This window comes from Marmota flaviventris, chromosome 7 (genome assembly GCF_047511675.1).
Source record: "Marmota flaviventris isolate mMarFla1 chromosome 7, mMarFla1.hap1, whole genome shotgun sequence".
In the NCBI taxonomy this organism is placed as follows: domain Eukaryota; kingdom Metazoa; phylum Chordata; class Mammalia; order Rodentia; family Sciuridae; genus Marmota; species Marmota flaviventris.
In genome coordinates, this window is record NC_092504.1 from 35,872,457 (window position 1) to 35,891,473 (window position 19,017).

Genomic DNA, 19,017 nt, shown 5'->3' on the forward strand with positions numbered 1-19,017 from the left:
GGTATGTCTTGCAAAAGAAGAATTATGGGTCTTCAAAAAATTTACATAATTTGGAATGATACACCAAATTGTTCTACTCCAGATACTATTACAGAAAAGCAGAAAGACTCTAAAACAACAGATATTTAAAGTGTTTAAGATCATTTCATTTACCATATATGATTATCCAAAGTTGTTTCAAACAAAAACTGAACTTAAGAGAATTAGGGATCCACTTAAACACAGGAGTTGCCTTTTAGGCACATATGCCTGAAACTTAAAATTTAGAAAAAAACCAAGTTCATGCTCCTAAATTCCTAACTGCCTATGAAATAATTCAAAGAACATATGTAACTGTAAGTGTATATGTATGTCAAAATGAATCGTCCCTTTATCATTTTTTAGGAGCAAGTCAATCTGATTTTACAACTTAGAATATACACATGAATAAATTAATGTTATGAATCCTTACATAATTTGCCTTATAATTAAAAACATTAGATATTTGCAGTTCTAAAATATGTATAACATCATAGACATTTTATACACGTATATGTGCATATTTTATAACTAGGAGGAAATGAAACACTAATAGATCAGGATATTACAACATTTCTTTTTTATCACAATTTACTATTCAGTTTTCACTGTGAAGATATATCTTGATTAAACCCAAGTCCATGAATATATTAAGATATGTATGGATTTCCACTAATTTTTTTAATTGATAAATCTTGTTCTTAGGTATACAAGCTCAACAAAGAATTTAATGTAGCTATAAAGCATTCATCTCTTAAAACATTCATCTTTTAAAACAGTAATTAACTATGTTTGATATAATAAGATAAATAAAACATTAATTAATGAATCTGTAAATTAGTTTTTCTTGCTGGGCATTAATAGCCAATGTGTTCTTTAAAGACTGATGCATGTATTACGGAAGGAACTCTGTAATAATACAGGTTACTGAGAAAAAACACTGGTGATTCTTATGCATGAACTGACGTTTGAGAATCAATGATCAGGCAGATATTGCAATGATATAGCCTCATGCTACTTAAATAATAAATGTATTGCAATAACACTATTTTAAAAGGTTATGAGATAAGCACATTTGGGTGATAGTTCACATTTAAGCAATCATTCCATCAACAAGTAGATATTTATAGCTTACAAAAACTGTATTTTTAACCCACTGTATCCATTCCTAGTAGATATTTAAATCAAAAATGCAATTTTTAATATGTGAGGAAATTAAGGATTAAAGATTTACCTAGGAAGAAACAGGAAGCAGAAAATACATGATTTTCAGATTTTCATTTCTAAATTCTTACGCACCATACAGTCTGAAGATGGCAAGGATGCCAGAAGATGAGATACAGAAAGAAACTATTGTACTCAATGTATAAAATATATACAATATGTACAATACATAAAATGTAATAAAGCATAATGGTGACATGAAGTAACACTCTCTGGGGGAGTTGAGGAAAGTTTAGAGTAGCTCCTCTAGAAAATCAAGTTTAAGAATAAATAGAAAATCTCTATATACAGGATCCTTTCAGACAGTTAAGGAGTAGTCAATAAAAAGCTAAAAGTTTGGTAAGGATGGAGCACAAGGAAATGAAAGGAAATAGCTGGACACTGGACACTGATATGCTAAACAAAGAGGCTAGATTTGATCCTGTGATGAGATAATAGAAACTCACAATTACACAGATGAATAATAAACTGAACAATGTTTTTGATAAACTTATCCAGGAATTAATATAGTGAATAGGATAGGTGAAGACTGGACACAAGCATGATTTAGGATGGGACTTGCAGAGAAGATGGTAGTTTCAGCAATTAAGAAGTCATTGATAATCTGTGTGACTTTCAGTAAGGAAGTGAAAAGCTGATTTTAAGTTTTATTGGCTTTGCTTTAATTCGTAAGAATAACTATGCAAATAGTTACAATTAATAAAATAATTCTAAAGATGTTACAATAGCTAAAAGTACTTGTGTCTTTTGGGGGGATTATCTTCATAATATATGGCATTAATTTTTAAATATAATTTAGTAAAAACAAATTTTAATCATTTTTTTTTTAATTTTTTGGTACTTGTAATTGAATCCAGGGGCACTTAACCATTAAGCTATATCCCCAACCCCCTTTTTGTATTTTATTAGAGACAGGATCTCACTGAGTTGCTTAGGGCCTCCTTAAGTTGCTGAGATGGACTTTGAACTCGAGATTCCCCTGCCTCAGCCTCTCAAGCTGCTGAGATTACAAACTTGAGTCACCGCACCTGACCCAAATTTCCTTTCCAGGTAAATTGGCTTTGAAAAATAGCCAAAAGTCAACAAAAATCATTTCTAGTGGTTCAGGTAGATAAACAAGCTGTAGTGAATAGGACCAATTTTGTCCAAAATGAATTGTGAACCTAAGTATTTCATTCAAACTATTCCCAGCAGTTGCTTAATACCTATTATGTGACAGACAGTATGAGGGAGTACATATACATGCCTCATAAATTCATGCAGAGTATAAATTAGTGAAAAAACATATTAAATCAGTAAATATACTAAAATAATTACAAATTATGACAAGTGCTACCTAAAGGAAAATATCAGAGTGGTATGACAGAATAAAAGAAAATAATTTTGCCTATGAGTATGATGATAAAGAGAAAAACATGAAAATTAAATGGTGCAGTGTTGGCCATGCAAGGAATGGAAAAGAGCATTCTAGACATAGTGTCATCGTGAAGACCCCAAAGCAAGGAAAGAGTTTGATAATTGAGGCTATTAGCCTATGAGGTTCCTAATCTAGTTGAAATTTCCAAAATCTTGATGAAATATGAAATAACGTCCAAGGTGTGTTCAGAAGATCCTCATTATCTGAGCTGCCATGATGTGAATATATATATCAATGAATTCACTACTTGAATTTAGTTCTATATTTAAATCTTTCCACTTAACAGTAGCTAAGTGTATGTGCTATTAAAGAAAATGACACCAAAGAACAGTTCGTTTTGTTAGGAAAAGAGAATCTAAGAATAAATTAAACCATTATAATTAAAGATAGAAAAAATCAATAAATAAAAAAACTTGCTTCAAAAGAATGCTATGAAAAAAATCAAAGAACTAAGATAGGTCCTAAGCAAAATGACATAGCCCTGGAATAGTTTTATAATGATAATTTCCAGTAATACTTAGAAAAAGATGCTGTTAGGTGAATGACATCATAATTTTGTTGGAAAATTTGATTCAAAGTAGGGGGAAAAATCAGTATTTGAATATTCTGTTCATTCTAAAAATTAACATAAGAATTGGGTTAAAACTTATATCTTGTTAAATGTTAGAAAACTGTTTCATTTTTCAGAAATAAAATTGTTCTAAAATATTTTTTCTAACTTATTTACTATAAATTTTCATTCATTAAAAGATATTTTTCAAATACTTATGATATTTAGATGAGAAATACCCATATTTCAATGATAATTCTATTTATATGTTCAAGTCTAAATATAATTAAAATAGACTTTTTAATAATACTCTATCCACTTTGAGCTATCCAATCTGGCTACCAGAAAATAACTGATTTCTAGGCTTCCACATAATTTAACCACTAATAATCATAAACTGACTATAATTTTTCCTGTTATTCTCAAGGAAGGTAATGACAAATTAATTTAAAAAACTTAAAAATTTGACAGGGTCTACTTTTCAGAGCATGTGCATTAAATTTAGAATAGATCTAGGATTCGATGGGTTCCTTTTCAGCTAGAAACTAACTGGTCTATCCTCTATGTATACTAAATCATCCTGGGAGCTCCACATTATATAGTGGGCTACCACTGCATCTGTCCCAGCAGTCCTTTCACAATACTGTTTATTTCAATTAAAAACAAACCATGTGATTGCTTAAGATTTTAGGACCTCCAACTGTGAAGCAGGAATAATCAAGTGAAGCAGTACCTCAAAAAAAGGTGCTGCTAATTCTTTATAGCTCCAAAAGATAAAGTTAGTTGATTTCTAAATCTAACTATGAGACTGACAAAAAAGCTGAACACTAAAAAAAAAAAAAAAAAAAAATCACTAAAAAGAGAATGTGACCAAATATCAATCATTCTGCATAATAATTACTCCAAAATATATAAACATCAAAATAATATATAAAGAACATAGAATTCTTACTTCTCTAGCATCCATCACTGTCCCCACACCAACAGTGAGGGCCATAGTTGGCACTTTTGACAAATCTCCATCAAAATATTTTGCATTTGCCAAAATGGTATCCATTGCTAGAGTCTTTAATCTTGTCCTTGACACTAAACTGGATCCTGGCTCATTGAAAGCGATATGACCATCTGGACCAATTCCTTTAAAAAGAAATACACACATACCAAAAAAAATAATAATTATTTTTCTCTCATTTAAATTGTCTCAAGGTTTAACATGGTTTTATGAGCAAAAATTCATAACACACTTACCTTGTCATAATTTTTAGCTGAATTTCTAATACTGTATTAAAATGTGTTTCTGCATTTCATTCAACAAAATATTTCCATTTTTTTCTATAAGCATAACATTGATCTGGTATGATTCTAATAACAGCAGTAAAATTAAGTACTACCTTAATATAACAATTCATAACAGTATTTTCACATACATCATCACAACATATGTGTAACAATCTTATGAGATGGCAAGATTAGGCATAACTATTTCCTTCAAGTCCTTCACTTTTTATTAAGACAGAAATCTTTGATGCTTAAGGTACATAAGAGACTCATTTAAGATCACAATTTGGTAAATACAAACTCAAATTCAAGTCTTCTAATTCCTAACACAGTGGTCTTTTTTTAAAACTGGGGATTGAACCCAGGGTGCTTAATTACTGAACCATGTCCCCAGCCCTTTTTATATTTTATTTAGAAACAGGACCTCACTGAGCTGCTTAGGGCCATAGTTGCTGAGGCTGACTTTGAACTTGCAATCCTCTTGCTTCAGCCTCCCAAGCCACTGGGATTACAGGTGTGCACCACCACGCCTGGCTAACCAAGTGGTCTTTATATCACACTTTAATTTGTTGGTTTTAGTCTAGAAGGGGCAATAAACTAGTAGACTCTGTGTAGTATAGTTTCCTCAATTAAAACAATGTATACATTGGACAAGATAATATTTTTATTACAAATATAATGCAACCAAAATATCACTAATTCTGCACTGTAATCACACCAAAATATATAAGCATCAAAAAATAAAGAAAGAAAGAAAAGAAACTATTAGGAGAGTATTTTTTTTTCAAACATTTTTCACTATAATCTATGTCAATAACATTTGACACTATAATGTACACATACACACACATCACACACACACACACACACACACACACACACACACACACATCTATCTAAAATATAATTAAAACAACAAAAAAAATCACACAGAACTATTCTCAGTCTTAGTGGGAGAATTTCCCAGCCCAAATCAAGGTAAAATATGACATAGAATAACCTAGTTTTAAAGAATGATGAAGAAATAAATAAGCTGTTAAGCAAATATAGACCACCAAAGCACAAAAAAATCCAGGAAATTTTAATGTGGGGACATACCTTTTTAATGTGAGGACACACACGTGATAACACACGTGATAAATATGCATATTTTTTCAACTATTAAGTAAATATTTGCATCTAAATATGTTTTAATTATAATTGTAAATTTCTAGGTTTCTAATAAAATTATTTCTTAGATATACATATACACAAATATTTATATTTACATCTATATTTACATGTGTAAAGAGGAAAGGATGGAACCAGGAGAATAAAAGCTTCAAAAGAAAAAAAAAAAAAAACGGTTAAGTGTACTAAGATCAACACTGGAGCTCTCACTGGTGATTTGAACCATACAAAAGTGTGCAGCTAAGCTGAAGCTATGAGCATAGTTAACAGAAAAGCCTTGACACATTTGTTTACTGGACATGGGTAACTAAAAAACTGAGGTCTCTGATTACATATATATGTACATATAAAATATACATATACACACGTATATAATTCTGCTAATGACTCTTTGGTCTTTAGGTCTAAAGTGAGATATCAACATCTATATGAAACATCTCAAAAACTCACTGTGTGGATTATATGTCTTTCCTATATTATTATAGTTCTGTGGGTAGTATGTAAAGTTCAGGAGAACAATAAATTACATATAGGAGGTACTAAATAGATAATGGCTGAATAAATGAATGGATGATTTTTATTTTTTGGCAGACTCAGTAGTTTCTCCCACTTGTTGCTCTACTTCCCTCACCACAAGGGCGTAAACAATTATCATTTCCTATGTCCCTTTTAGATAGAGATTATTGTCTAGATATAAGCACTTGCCCCAAGATAAACAAATCTATAACTGCTTTTCATATTAGAATCTTGACCTGGAATACAAAAAAAAAAAAAAAAAAAAATCAGAAGACATCTAGAATTGAGGCACAGGATGAGAGCACTACAGAGAAAAGATTGATGAGTTCTTACTTTTGAGATCTTAGGTTCTCTGATTCTTATTTTTCCAAAGACTTATTTTTTCCAAAAACTTATTGTTTCAACTCTTCCTTCGGTTTTGAGTTGCCTCAGAATCATTCCAACTAATTCACTTCTGGTCCCATTAGTCTGTCCATATCACTGGCAACCAAAGAATTCACTCATGTAACCAAAAAAAACAAAAGGTTGGAAGTTTTTCCTACTGTTTTTACTTAAAAAAAAAAAAAAAAACTTTGAGATATTTCTTATGTTAATATATTTTATTTAGAAAATGCCACGTTTGTGTATCTTGTTACTTGGGTACATTAAGAAGTCATGTTATACTTTACCCTCTCTTTGAACACTTTTGCCATTAGAGGAAGAATGAGAACTTTTAAGAAGATGTACTTCCTCCTTTCTCTTTTTCACCAAGAAAAGAAAACTCCTGCTCTAATTCCCTGGAGTAAGTAAAAGTAGATTAACATTCTTCAGCTCTTCTAAGTTCTGTTTCCAATTCAGAGGGGAGGAGGAGAAAACCCCATTCTGGCTTCAAGCCAACCTGCAATCTCTAGTCCAACTTTACCTTTAATAAAGCTGATATTTTGATCCCATTTGGCACAGTTCTTAGTGTTTTTATTAACCAAACCCTGGAACAAAAGAAGGGTAAGTGGTAAGACCCTGATATCAAGCCTCATCTTGAAAAGTCCAATGATAACAAACCTAGATCAACAAAGGAAAAGAATCAAATGAGATTCTTTCATGAATACATATCTAATAAATAAATTATCCCAAGTAGAAGAAGAAAATTTAGTAAGCTAACCTTTCTCTTTTCATGCAGAGTAATTATAGACTTTAGATGGTATATGGACAATGTCAGACCTGGGCTTATCAGAGTATAATAAGGATGTTATTGGAGGAGACAAGGGAACGCTCTGAAAAAGTTTTTTTGTTTTTGTTTTTTTTTTCCCTCTTTCTCTTTTTTCTTCTTTTTTGGTGTGGGGGAGATGACTATAGAAAGCTTAAGACAAACTGGTTTTAAAAAATCTATTTTTTTTAAGTAGTCAGTGATAACTATAAAAAATTATAATTCATGCTCAATCTACTTTGAAAAGAAAACTGAGGTGCTGTAGTGAGGAAACCTTCCCAAAACATTTATCTAAAAAGACATATGAGAAATGACTTACAGCTATAGGGAATGAAAAGTGTTCTAGCAAAATCTGGGATAAGTGAGCTACGGTTTTTAAAATTACACTAAGCTATGAATGCTTTCTGGAAAGCAGGCAAAGAACAAAATAGGGAGATCTTATCACATTTTTAAACTCTACTTCCTGGCACTACATTCTTATATAAGGTCAATAAATTAACAGGGAAAATAAAATTCCACAATGAAGACATTTTTTTTCCATGTTTAATAAGCAACCTCTAACAACTAACAAGCTCTAACAACTATAACTGCTTTCTTTGGCCCAAAGAAATAAGTGAAAACAATTCTCAATAAAAGTAAGATAAACAGGTTAGGTCAGTGATTCTACTTCAGTTTGGTATAGAGTTTAGATAATCTAAAGAGTGGATGGTTAGTATACTCCCTAAACATTCTCAAACATTTATTGTCTCTGGAGCAAATGGTAATTATGTCAAAATTATCCATAGTACAAAACTGGAACATGTAAGCACTCCTTTAAGGACTGCTTAAGTAATATTAGCAAATTTTATTTAAAACATATATAACTTTCTATTTTGAAAAACAAAATAGTTTAACTTGGATTCTTGGTCATATAAATAAACATTCTATCTACACAAGAAAATAAATGATATATTTCCTCAAAGATTTTTTGATCTTATTGAGTAACCTGTCACTAATTTAATAAAAACCTCCTCAGGAGAGAGAACTATGTCAGCAGCTGTAGTTTAGAAAAAAGAACAAGACTGAAAAAATAACTACAGAGTATCAATATATATTAAGCACTGTTTTAAACATGTTATGGTGTGATTAATTTTCACAGATTTTGGAACAGTTAATATTAATCTTATTTATAAACACAGTGAAGTTCAATAAACTTACCATGGACATGCAGAGAGCAAGTGGCCAAAATAGGATTAAATTTATATCTCACAGCAAAACCCAATTTTGCAACCAACTACATCAAACATACTCAATTATTCCAATCATAAACTAACATATTTCTAATTCATGTAATTATGAGTGTTTTTCTAATAAGTAAATTATAAAATATACGTATACAGATAGGTAATATATGTTAATTTAAGGCATTAGTATTTTAGTTGAATACTAAAAACTCTGGTGAAATTAATTTTAGCTTTAGCTTAGTTGATACACTATTCAGATGGCAACTGGCTAGATGTCTCAGATGCTTTGTACTGATAACAGAAAATCATATTATTACAAGGGAAGACATTCCTATTTTTAGTACATTGCGCATACACACATACACACACACACATAAATATATATATTTATATGAACACATAAATTATAAGTGAAATTTGGTCAGTTTAATATTCATACACTGGAATTTATTAAAATAATTACATAGTTTAACTCATACTATCTAAAGGTTGATGATAAATAAAAAGTCTTAGATCACTGTAATCTGATTTTTCTTAGTGATATGAAGCAATTTAAGTGACCTGCTACAATCTACCCATTTCTTATGCAAACTTTTAGATTCAACTCTAATTTGATAAATAGGCTGCACTGAAGTATTAAATATTAAAGATAAAGCTATCATTTAGGAAGTAAACAGGTCATTCATTTTTTATGATGTGGTAAACTATCAAACTTAAAGAGATAATTAGAAGACTATAACAGGGATTGGAACCTACCTCTCAAAATATAATTTAAGCAATTCTGAGCATTAACTGTTAGAATTTTAAGATTATGTTTGATGAAAATTAAAAAATGGAAGTCAGGCTATTTCTGAGTATTATACAAAGTTAAGATTTTTTTAAATTTTAAAATACTTAATTTAAGAATTAAAAAACAAATAATTAGTGGCAAAATTGTTTACATACCTCCAACAAAGAGATCAATTCCTCCAGCTTCTTTTATTTTCTTTTCAAATGCATCACATTCTGCTTGTAAATCTGCAGCATTTCCATCAAGGATATGAGCATTGTTAGGATCTATATCAATATGCTTAAAAAAGTTATTCCACATATAAGAATGGTAGCTTTCAGGATGATTTCTTGGAAGTCCTAAATGAATTTAATAAACAAAAGTAACTATTTCCAGAAGTAAAGCTTTTTCACACTGTATTTAATTTAAAAATATTTTTAATGTGGAATGCCTGCTTGTTATATGCCCAGTATTATAACATACCACAGATATGTAGTAACACAATAAATTTATAATACACCCATGGAAATATTATTATCCTCATTTTATAGATGAGCAAGTAAAATAGAGGGGTTGTAGCTCACAGAGGGGTTGGAATACAAACACAGGCAGTCTAGGCCATGTGCACTTACTATACATTTCTTGAACACATGAAGTTTTCAGCAGTGAAGCTAATTTACTAAATTTATTAAATTAACTAAATTTGTTAAATTAACTGTTCAACTGAAATGTTGGCCATGTTACTACTCTATTCCTCCCGTATCTATGCAGAGTATATTGAATCATAATAATTTGTGGGGCTATCACTTATGTTTCTGTTAAAAGTGTATTCCTATATTTATATTTTAACAGAATTTCTATGAATCAGAGATCTTCCCAGTTAAGCAAGATAACACTCAATACATCATAAAAAAAGCTTCACAGTTATATATGGTTTTTAATCTGAAACATATATTTTACTAATTACTTTTACATACATTAATTTATCCTCACATCACTAGTTTTAACTGTGCCTTAAGGGAAAAAAGAGAGAGAAAAAGAGACCATAAAATGTGAATGGATTGGCTCAAAGTTGCATGACTGGTAAGTGGCCAGTCATGTATTCTCCTCTTGTATTCTTGCTACTATACTGTGTTATCCACATAAAAAATACAAATTTTTACGTGAATTCCCAATCTCAACATGAAGCGGTATATTCCTATTATATTCAAAACATAAATTAAATATATATATTTTCTAAAAATATATTCATTTAATTAAAAACATAATATGTAATTCAAGAAGAGCTTACCTACATATTCATCCATGTTAAAAGTCTTCACATATTTAAAAGAAAGGTCTCCACTCTTGTGATATTCTATTAGTTTTTTATAACATCCTAAAGGTGTACTCCCTAAAATAGATAAAGATTCCATTTTCTAACATAACTTGAAAATTCATCTTAAAAAACATTTCTATATGCTTACTTTAATTCTTTTCTTAATTCTGTATTTTTAATTTATTAGGCAATTATTAATCTAAATACATATCCAATTAACAAATATACATTAGCTTCTTTACAAGCTACCTTGTAAAGAGCATATTTGAATTAAAAGAAAACTAAACATCCCAGTTTTTGAAAAATGAAATAAAATAAACTCAAGTTCTAGTATAAATTGATATATAAATAGGATAAGTGTTGACCACTTAACAAAAAAGAGAACTAGTGCCAAATTTAAGTACTGTCCCTACAGTGAATTTTGAAATTGAGAGTGAGGAATATTAGCCCTACAGCTTTTTAACTGGAGTTCCTGTTTTTCATTTCCTGTTATCTTTAGCACATATCAACTAAAATGTGTAAATGAGAATCAGAAGTGTTAAGTATTTAAAACAGAGAGAACTTCTAGGAAATGGAATCTTGGCAGTAAGTGCTTGATTTTAGTTTTTTTTTTTTTTTAACCATTTATTTTTTAGCTGTAGATAGACATAATAACTTTATTTGATTTTTATGTGGTGCTGAGGATCAAACCCAGTGCCTCACCCATGCTAGGCAAGCACTCTATCACTGAGCCACAACCCCAGCCCCTGATTTTAGTTTTTATAATGTGATTCTTTTATATGTTTTATAAAATTAATTGATATTTGGAAAGAGATTTGTTTGTTGGTGATTCATGATATGACACAATGAAGAAATAGATTTAGCCAATTGCAAATGGTCTCCTTCATTGTTTTCTAAATTTGCTCTATTTTTTTCATGTTAGATTGACAGCACTCTATAACAACTAATCTGACCTTCCCAATTCTGATTGGAGTATTGATTCCTAGTACAACCATCACCAGAAAGAAAATACAAAACCTACATATAAAATATATACCCAAGTAGCATGTAAAAGTTTGTTAGAAATTAACAGTCTCTGAACAACAACAAAAATCAAATAAAAAGAGGAAATTTGGGTGTAAAAAAACTGCAAGGGGCGGGGGGACCTCACCTAGCATGCTTGAGGCACTGGGTTCCATCTTCAGCACCACATAAAAATAAAATAAAGATACTGTGTCCACTTATAACTAAAAAATAAATTTAAAAAACTCAAAAAACAAAAAGCTGCCTCTCATTTGAGATGACAGTTATAGAAATGGCTATAAATAATAAATACCACAAAATTAAAAAAAAACAGAAAAGTAATAGATTTTCTGAAAACTAAGCATGTTATTTTCAACTGCAATTAATAATGTAAAAATTACGTGGTTAAACTTTATAATTCTTTTGCAAAGATTTACTGTTCATTGACACGAAATCTCAAAGATGGATAAATATGCTTCTCTTTTTCCTCTCTAGAAGGTTTAACGAATCTTGTTTTTTCATTGTTAAGAGAATTAGAAGAGTTCCTTAAAAATATATGATAAAAAAGTGAGAAACTGTCACAATGATAAGGACAAAAAAACACATTCATTTTCTACTTTTTAATCAATATAGATAAAGAAATGAATGAAAGATATGGTACAGAGGGAACTGGTTAAGGGAATTTTAATATTTTGTTTGCTATTGTTATTTAGTAACATTTAGCAAGTCTTCACTATAATTCAGATCAAATAAAGATTACCAGGATTTTTTTCTGTATGATAAGAACTGGTAATATAGGGATAACTAAGAACAAAATAACCATGATACAAGGAAAATCTTAAATAAACTAAAAGAAGTCTAATCAAAAAGATTATAGTGTTGCTAGTTGGGAAAATGATTTTAAAAAGATGGCATTTTAATTAACTCTTTAAAAAGGTCTGAAATTCTGACAAAGGGAACAGCACAGTTGTGACTGAAAATAGACCAGAGACCGGGGAGGAGGCCCAAAGACATGATCTTTTGTTTTCATACATCACCTCATGTAAATCTCACAACCTTGGGAAACTGACACTATCTTTCTCATTCTGAGGATGAAAGAAATGAGTAAAAAAGAGAAGAATTTGCCAAATATCAAATGGCTGTGAAGTCAGAGATTCAAATCTAGATCTGTCTAATTTCAAAACTCGTGGGTTCCACTGTATACCATGCTAGCAACATGAATGGAAATGAAGCAAAGAAGTCAGTTAAGTTTAGGCCTATTCTTTGAACTACAGGCAGTTCAATTCATTGAGTCAATTCAGTGTTTGGGAATGGTGGGAATAAGGTTGGAAGGCAGGTCAAGTTCTCAGCATGCAGACCTTTAAATGTCAAGCTCATTAATGTCACTTCAGTAAATATATACTGAAGAGCTATTCGCCAGCAATTGTGCTGGGTGGAAGAATAATTATTCTATAGCATGTTAGCTGCAATCACATATATTTATGTTCAAATTTTAAAAGCATCAGGAAGGGGAATGTAATTATCATATCATGTCAATAGTCAATGAAAATGAATAGGGGAAAAAACATCAATAAGAGTTATCCAGAGATATTCCCCTTGTAGGAGCATTAATAAGCAGTTATACTACCAAAATTAAAGCTAAAGTTGTAGATCTATAAAAATAAAAACATGTTTAGCACTGCTAGCATTTAAAATTCTGAAGTTTTTCTGTTTCAGAATTCAAATAAGTATCTACTTCTGCATGATAATTAAGACAATGTGATGGGCACAGTTAGGCTTAAAGTAACCCAGGATAACAGTAGACAAACTGATACTGTGAAGTCACATTCAATGACCACCTCACATTACAGAACTGAGGGTGCTGCTGTAAGTGTACAGTACTGTTGTGCATAATTAAAAAAAAAAAATCCCCCTCTGCTGTTCTCACCAAGATCTACTGCGCCAGACCAAAAAGGAAAAAGCAAAACAATAAACAAAATCAACTTGAGAAATATTAGTCATGCAAATCACCAAAGCAGAAAACAACTGTGATTAACTTTTATGTAGTTGGAATGTATAGGAGGAGGAACAGGAGAAAATTGTCTATTTGATTAAAACATTATAAGAGCCTTGAATTTATAGAGTATACAGTATGCAGGGGACTTATGCACATACTAACTTAGTTGAGCCTCCAAACAGCATTTTAAGTTATTATTATTCCTACCCTTCTTACAGATAAGGAAACAAGTGTAGGTATATAAAATAACTGCCTTGAAATAACCAAGAAGTGGTTCTGACTCTAGGTATAACACCCTTTGCAAAGTCAAAGGTTAAAAATACCAAATGAAGAGCCATAAGATCAAATGGCACACTTCCTGGTCATTTTTTAAGACAAGACTTAACAGAAAACTGAATTCAATAATTATAATTAATGTTTATGTTTATTCTGTGATAAAGAAATAGCAGTCTTATAATTTTTCAATTATAACATTCTATATTTGAAGGAAAATAAATAATAAAAGGCTAATAAGAGATGATGACAGGTGATGTAAAATTAAGAAGCAACAATACATACTTAGGTACCTCCTGTGATTAATAAGAAAGGTAAGGTATTAAGAAATTGTATTAATAGTGAAAATAATGCTCCTAAAAACAAATAACTTTTATCAAAATGAACACAAAAATGATCAAAATTTGTTAGGAAATTCCCTACTGCATTTCTGAATAGTAGGTAAAACAGAACTTTTTAAAAATAGTAATAAAATGTAGATACTAGATTATATATAATATATATACTAGATACTAGATTAGACTAGATACTAGACTATACTAGATACTAGATTATATATATATATATACATATGCATATATATGTATGTGTGTGTGTAAAAATACTAGATTATATATAAACTTCTGACATAAAAAAATTTATATATATAAAATAAAATACTAGATTATATATAAACTTCTGACATAAAGCCATTAGGTTCAATCAGTTTTGTTTTCATACATTACCTCATGTAAATGGTTATGGCAAGAAATGAATAGAAAAAATATTTTACTAAGAGAAACTTTACAATTTCACAATCTTAGATAACCTGAGTATCTAAAATTTAAAAAGTGGTTTATTACCTGTTGGTAAGCCCAGTGTAAAGTATCTGTCCTGTCCAGGTTTGAACTGAATGATGCGATTACAGATGTATTTGGCTGCCCATTCACTAGCCAAGTCATAATTATCAAGAATCACAAGCCTCATTATAGTGATACACAGCTTCCAACACAAGAAGTTCCAACCTGAGAAAAATCCATTGTAGAGCACTTTAAGTATTTTACAGACACTCAAATAGAAGTGTAATATATTGATGATTTTTAAAAGGGAATTATTAAGAAGAACATGCACATAATAAAATATAATCTATACTTTAAAAACAGTAATTAATAATTCTAGGTTTTAAACAGTGGGTCAGGTCATTTAAATAAACATATTAATGCTTATAATAATCTTGGAAAGAATAAATAAAATTCCCAGTTTTAGATAAGAAAATGGACTCACACGATTTGAACTCACACAGGTTGTAACAAAGCCAGAATTCAAATTAAGGCATTCTTAATATAAAAAGCACCACACTACACTGTATATAGGTATAACACATACTCCTACTAACGCAATATAAAACAATCCTAAAGAGAAACAAAGCAGTAGTCATTTGTTGATTACAAGTTAATAGTAACAATCATTACTAAGCAAATTTTAGGTTACTTGCTAAAACTCAGGGCATAACAGAATAACCAAATCTCTTTTCTGTTAAACAATGTTTAAATCTCACTACTAGAAATAATTCTCATCGCTAGGTATATATCATTGCAGATACCAATGCAAATAAATAATTTTTAAGAATGAGATAATATTAGACATGCTACTTTTAATAAAAAGCAAATAAACAGAAGAAAACAAAGTAAACTAAAGAAACTGCTGAACTGGGGGGGGGGATGCTTCACAAAAACCAATTTTAGGTCTAAAAGATTAAAGTAAAGAAAAATTATTATATGGATACTGAAATGAGTAATGGATTGATCTATCATGAAAATGTGGATTTTAGCATTTTTAACACTAATTCACATCTCCTGATTTATGCAGAAATGTGATTTTTATATAGTAAAGATGTATAACATATACACAATATTCTATATTAATTCTTAGATTTTAATTCTTAGTTTTATATTTAAATGGGTCATTCATTAACACCAATCCTTTTGACATGGCTTCAGCATTACTGAGTTCTGCACCCACACACTTTTCAGAGTATTAAGTCAAATGTTTTAAATTAATAAGTCAAAAAAGATCTTATTTCAATGAATATAGGGAATCTAAGTGATGTACTTAAGAATATAGTTTAGAATTCTGACAAAACAATAAAAATTATGACCACCATAATCTAGAATTCTAGCATAACAAGATGTAAATAGCATTTATACTGTCAAATTCAGCCAACAAATGGACTCATCTTCCTTTTATCAATAACCTAATATCAAAAATAATTTTATAAACACACCAAAAAAGGAAAAATAATTGCTGGCTGATATGATCATCAAAGATACATATTTACTTCTAAGAAGAATAGTCTGCAAGCTTTTAATAAAAAGAAAAAAAAAAAGCTGTAAGGAGCAGGAAGGACATTAGATCTTTTCAAGTTTCTTCTATGTCCTGGGCATACTGTTTTCTTAGCTTATCCAACTTATGAAAATCTACTATATGCTAAACACTATGCTTGGTTCAATAGACACAAAGGCCATAGAAACAATAATTCCTGAGGTTGAAATTATCATCCTTTCTTTTCAAATGAAGAAAACTGCAACTCTAAGAGATTTATTGCTAAAGTTCTTAAAGCTATTAAATAGTTTTAGACAGAGGTGGAGGTGTATCTGATTCAAAGACTGGTTCTCCAAATATGCCATATTGGTTGAGAATCACTTAAGATGTTTGTTAAAAATACAGATACTTAGGCCCCTCTTCCTAGGCAGTGTTTCAACATATGTGAAATGGGAGTCTAAGAAAGCTGCAGATATATCATAGGTGATTCTTAGAATTGGGTTAAATTTGAAAAAAAAAACCACAATATATTTAATTGCAAAAAGATTCAAGCAAGTCTCTCAAAGCAAGGTATAGGCAAGTGTTTGTTCCCCCCCACACTCCCCGCCCCGTTTTGGGGGAGCACTGGGGACTGAACCCATGGGCATCTTAACACTAAACCGCATCGCCAGTCCTTTTTTTAAATTTGAGATGGGTCTACATTGCTCATGCTGGTCTTGAATTTGCAATCCTTCTGCTTCAGCTTCCCAAGTCACTGGGATTATAGGTGTGGACCACCACACCTGGCTTGTTTGTTTATTTGTAACTCTCTACAGGGCATAGACTTCACCTCCAAAAGTCCTAAACAAATCACCTCACCCAGAGGAAAGAAAGCCTTCAAAATTTTAAGATGTGCCCTTTTCTGGTTTTGCCAGTCTTCAGAGATCCAAACTGCTGGGGCTTCATGGAATTCTCCAGCATTGTGACCAGAAGGCATTTAAAAAAACAATACAGCACCAGCCCTTTCAGCAGGTGCTGATTCATTTCTGATGTGCATCACTTAGGGAACTGGCAGCTGAACACAAACCTGTGAACTTGAGAGCTGGATGGGAACTTCTATAACACTTAAGTTACACTGCTAGTTAGTGGAATGGCTAGGACAAAAATCTAGACATCTCTGTTCTAAGCTTCTCCCTACTGCACCCTGTACCTGATCTGAAAAGGTTTCTGAAGCTTGGACCAGAAAAGCAGCACGGGCGGCCTGGCCATACCGGCAGGCGCAGGATCCTGAAGAGCTGGGAGAACTTCTCCAGGACCGTGAGGTCTGCAGCCCACCTCAAATGCGTGACTGGCTGGGCCCAGTCATTCCGCAAACTACAGCGAATGCAAATGAGGATGGCTGTTACGAATTTCTAAAAATGTCGGGAGAAGAGTCCTGAGAAAGGCGCGCGAGAGAAGGGGACAAGGAATCGGTGTCCCAATTCCGGACAGGACGACCAGCCAGGTTCCAAAGGGTCTAGGCCGGGGAACCACAGGTCCCCCGCCCCGAGCCTCCAGGGACCCCAACCCGGCCCTGGTCTATCAAGGCACAAAGCTCCACAGGCTAACCGCTAGCCAGGTCCCCGCCCAAGTTCCCTCCTAGGACCGATCCCCCAACTCACCAGCAGACTCTCTGGCTTTTCCGAGGCTGGAACAGCGGGAAACAGCAGCACTCAGCAACCCGCGAGCGACCCCAGCCGGCACTGGGAGGGCGAAGCCCGAGGACCCGGATGCAGATGAGACCCAGCTAAGGGAGCGGAGTGCTGCGCATGCGCACTGCCTCCGAGCTTCTGGTTGGAACAGCAAGTTTAGTGCGGACTAACCACTTCCTACCTGGCGGTCTTGGGTTCCTGGGGTATTCTGTAGACACTGGTTTCATTTTTTTTCCCTCTTTCTTCTTTTGTTTCTCTTGCCTCTCAGAGACTGAACTGCATTAGATTCCTTAAATTTATAATATTTATGATATTTCCCATGCAGGACAATAATGCTCATAGATTAATTTTTAAAATAATGGGCAGTATGAATTCATCTCGTCACCCCAAGCCATTGCAAACATACTGACACTGTCTTTTGTATTGTAAAAGCTCATCAAAGTTAAGTTTCAAGAAAGGCAAACCATAAACCATGGGAAACCCAGGAGTGTCTTAAAAAATAGGAAACAGGATATTAGAGTGATGTATATGGCTTGTGCTGAATGATTCTGAACAAAGCATAAGGGAAACAGAAATCAACTTTGAGTAGATATCACTAATCTTTGTACAGGAGAAGAAAGTTATTGTTAAGCAAGTAACAATTACTCAAAAGGACAAAAATCTCTTGTTCTCACCATGTCTCACTTAAAACCATTTAGGGTTCTGTCAAAAACAATACACTGACTACTGTCTGTGAATGACAGACTCAAGATCCTATAAAAACTACAAAATTAAGGTAAATGTGAAATGTTATGTTCTCTAACATATGATCTTAAGTTGTAAGTCCAGGCTGTTTCTCTGGGTCATATACCAACCTTTGCTTATGTCCTCAAGCAGAGTGGGATATTCCATTCCTACCAATATGACTTCAAATACCCGAGTTTCTCATTATTGTTACAGGACAAGGTTTCTTATCACTATAGCTTTGAGTTCATTTACCATAGCAATTTTTAACATCTTCCCAGTGCTATCATTTGTCATCTAACAAATATTTATTTGCATCTATTTTGGTCAGAAAGACCTGCAAGTAATAAAAGAACTTTGGCACAGCATGATAGCATACATGTAAT

General features: G+C 31.9%; 1 protein-coding gene across 1 annotated transcript in view; it reads right to left on the bottom strand.

Moving 5' to 3' along the window:
• The window catches only part of Gnpda2 (glucosamine-6-phosphate deaminase 2), a 23,838-nt gene extending 5,868 nt beyond the window's left edge, over nt 1–17,970 (bottom strand). The window contains exons 1-5 of the mRNA XM_027941420.3: nt 17,879–17,970; nt 14,780–14,941; nt 10,640–10,741; nt 9,525–9,707; nt 4,162–4,346 (exon numbers count right to left, since the gene is read on the bottom strand). Coding sequence (XP_027797221.1) covers nt 4,162–4,346; nt 9,525–9,707; nt 10,640–10,741; nt 14,780–14,903 — 594 coding nt within the window. The 5' untranslated portion in view covers nt 14,904–14,941; nt 17,879–17,970. The remainder of the gene's footprint in view (nt 1–4,161; nt 4,347–9,524; nt 9,708–10,639; nt 10,742–14,779; nt 14,942–17,878) is intronic.
• Between the last annotated feature and the right edge of the window lie 1,047 nt (nt 17,971–19,017).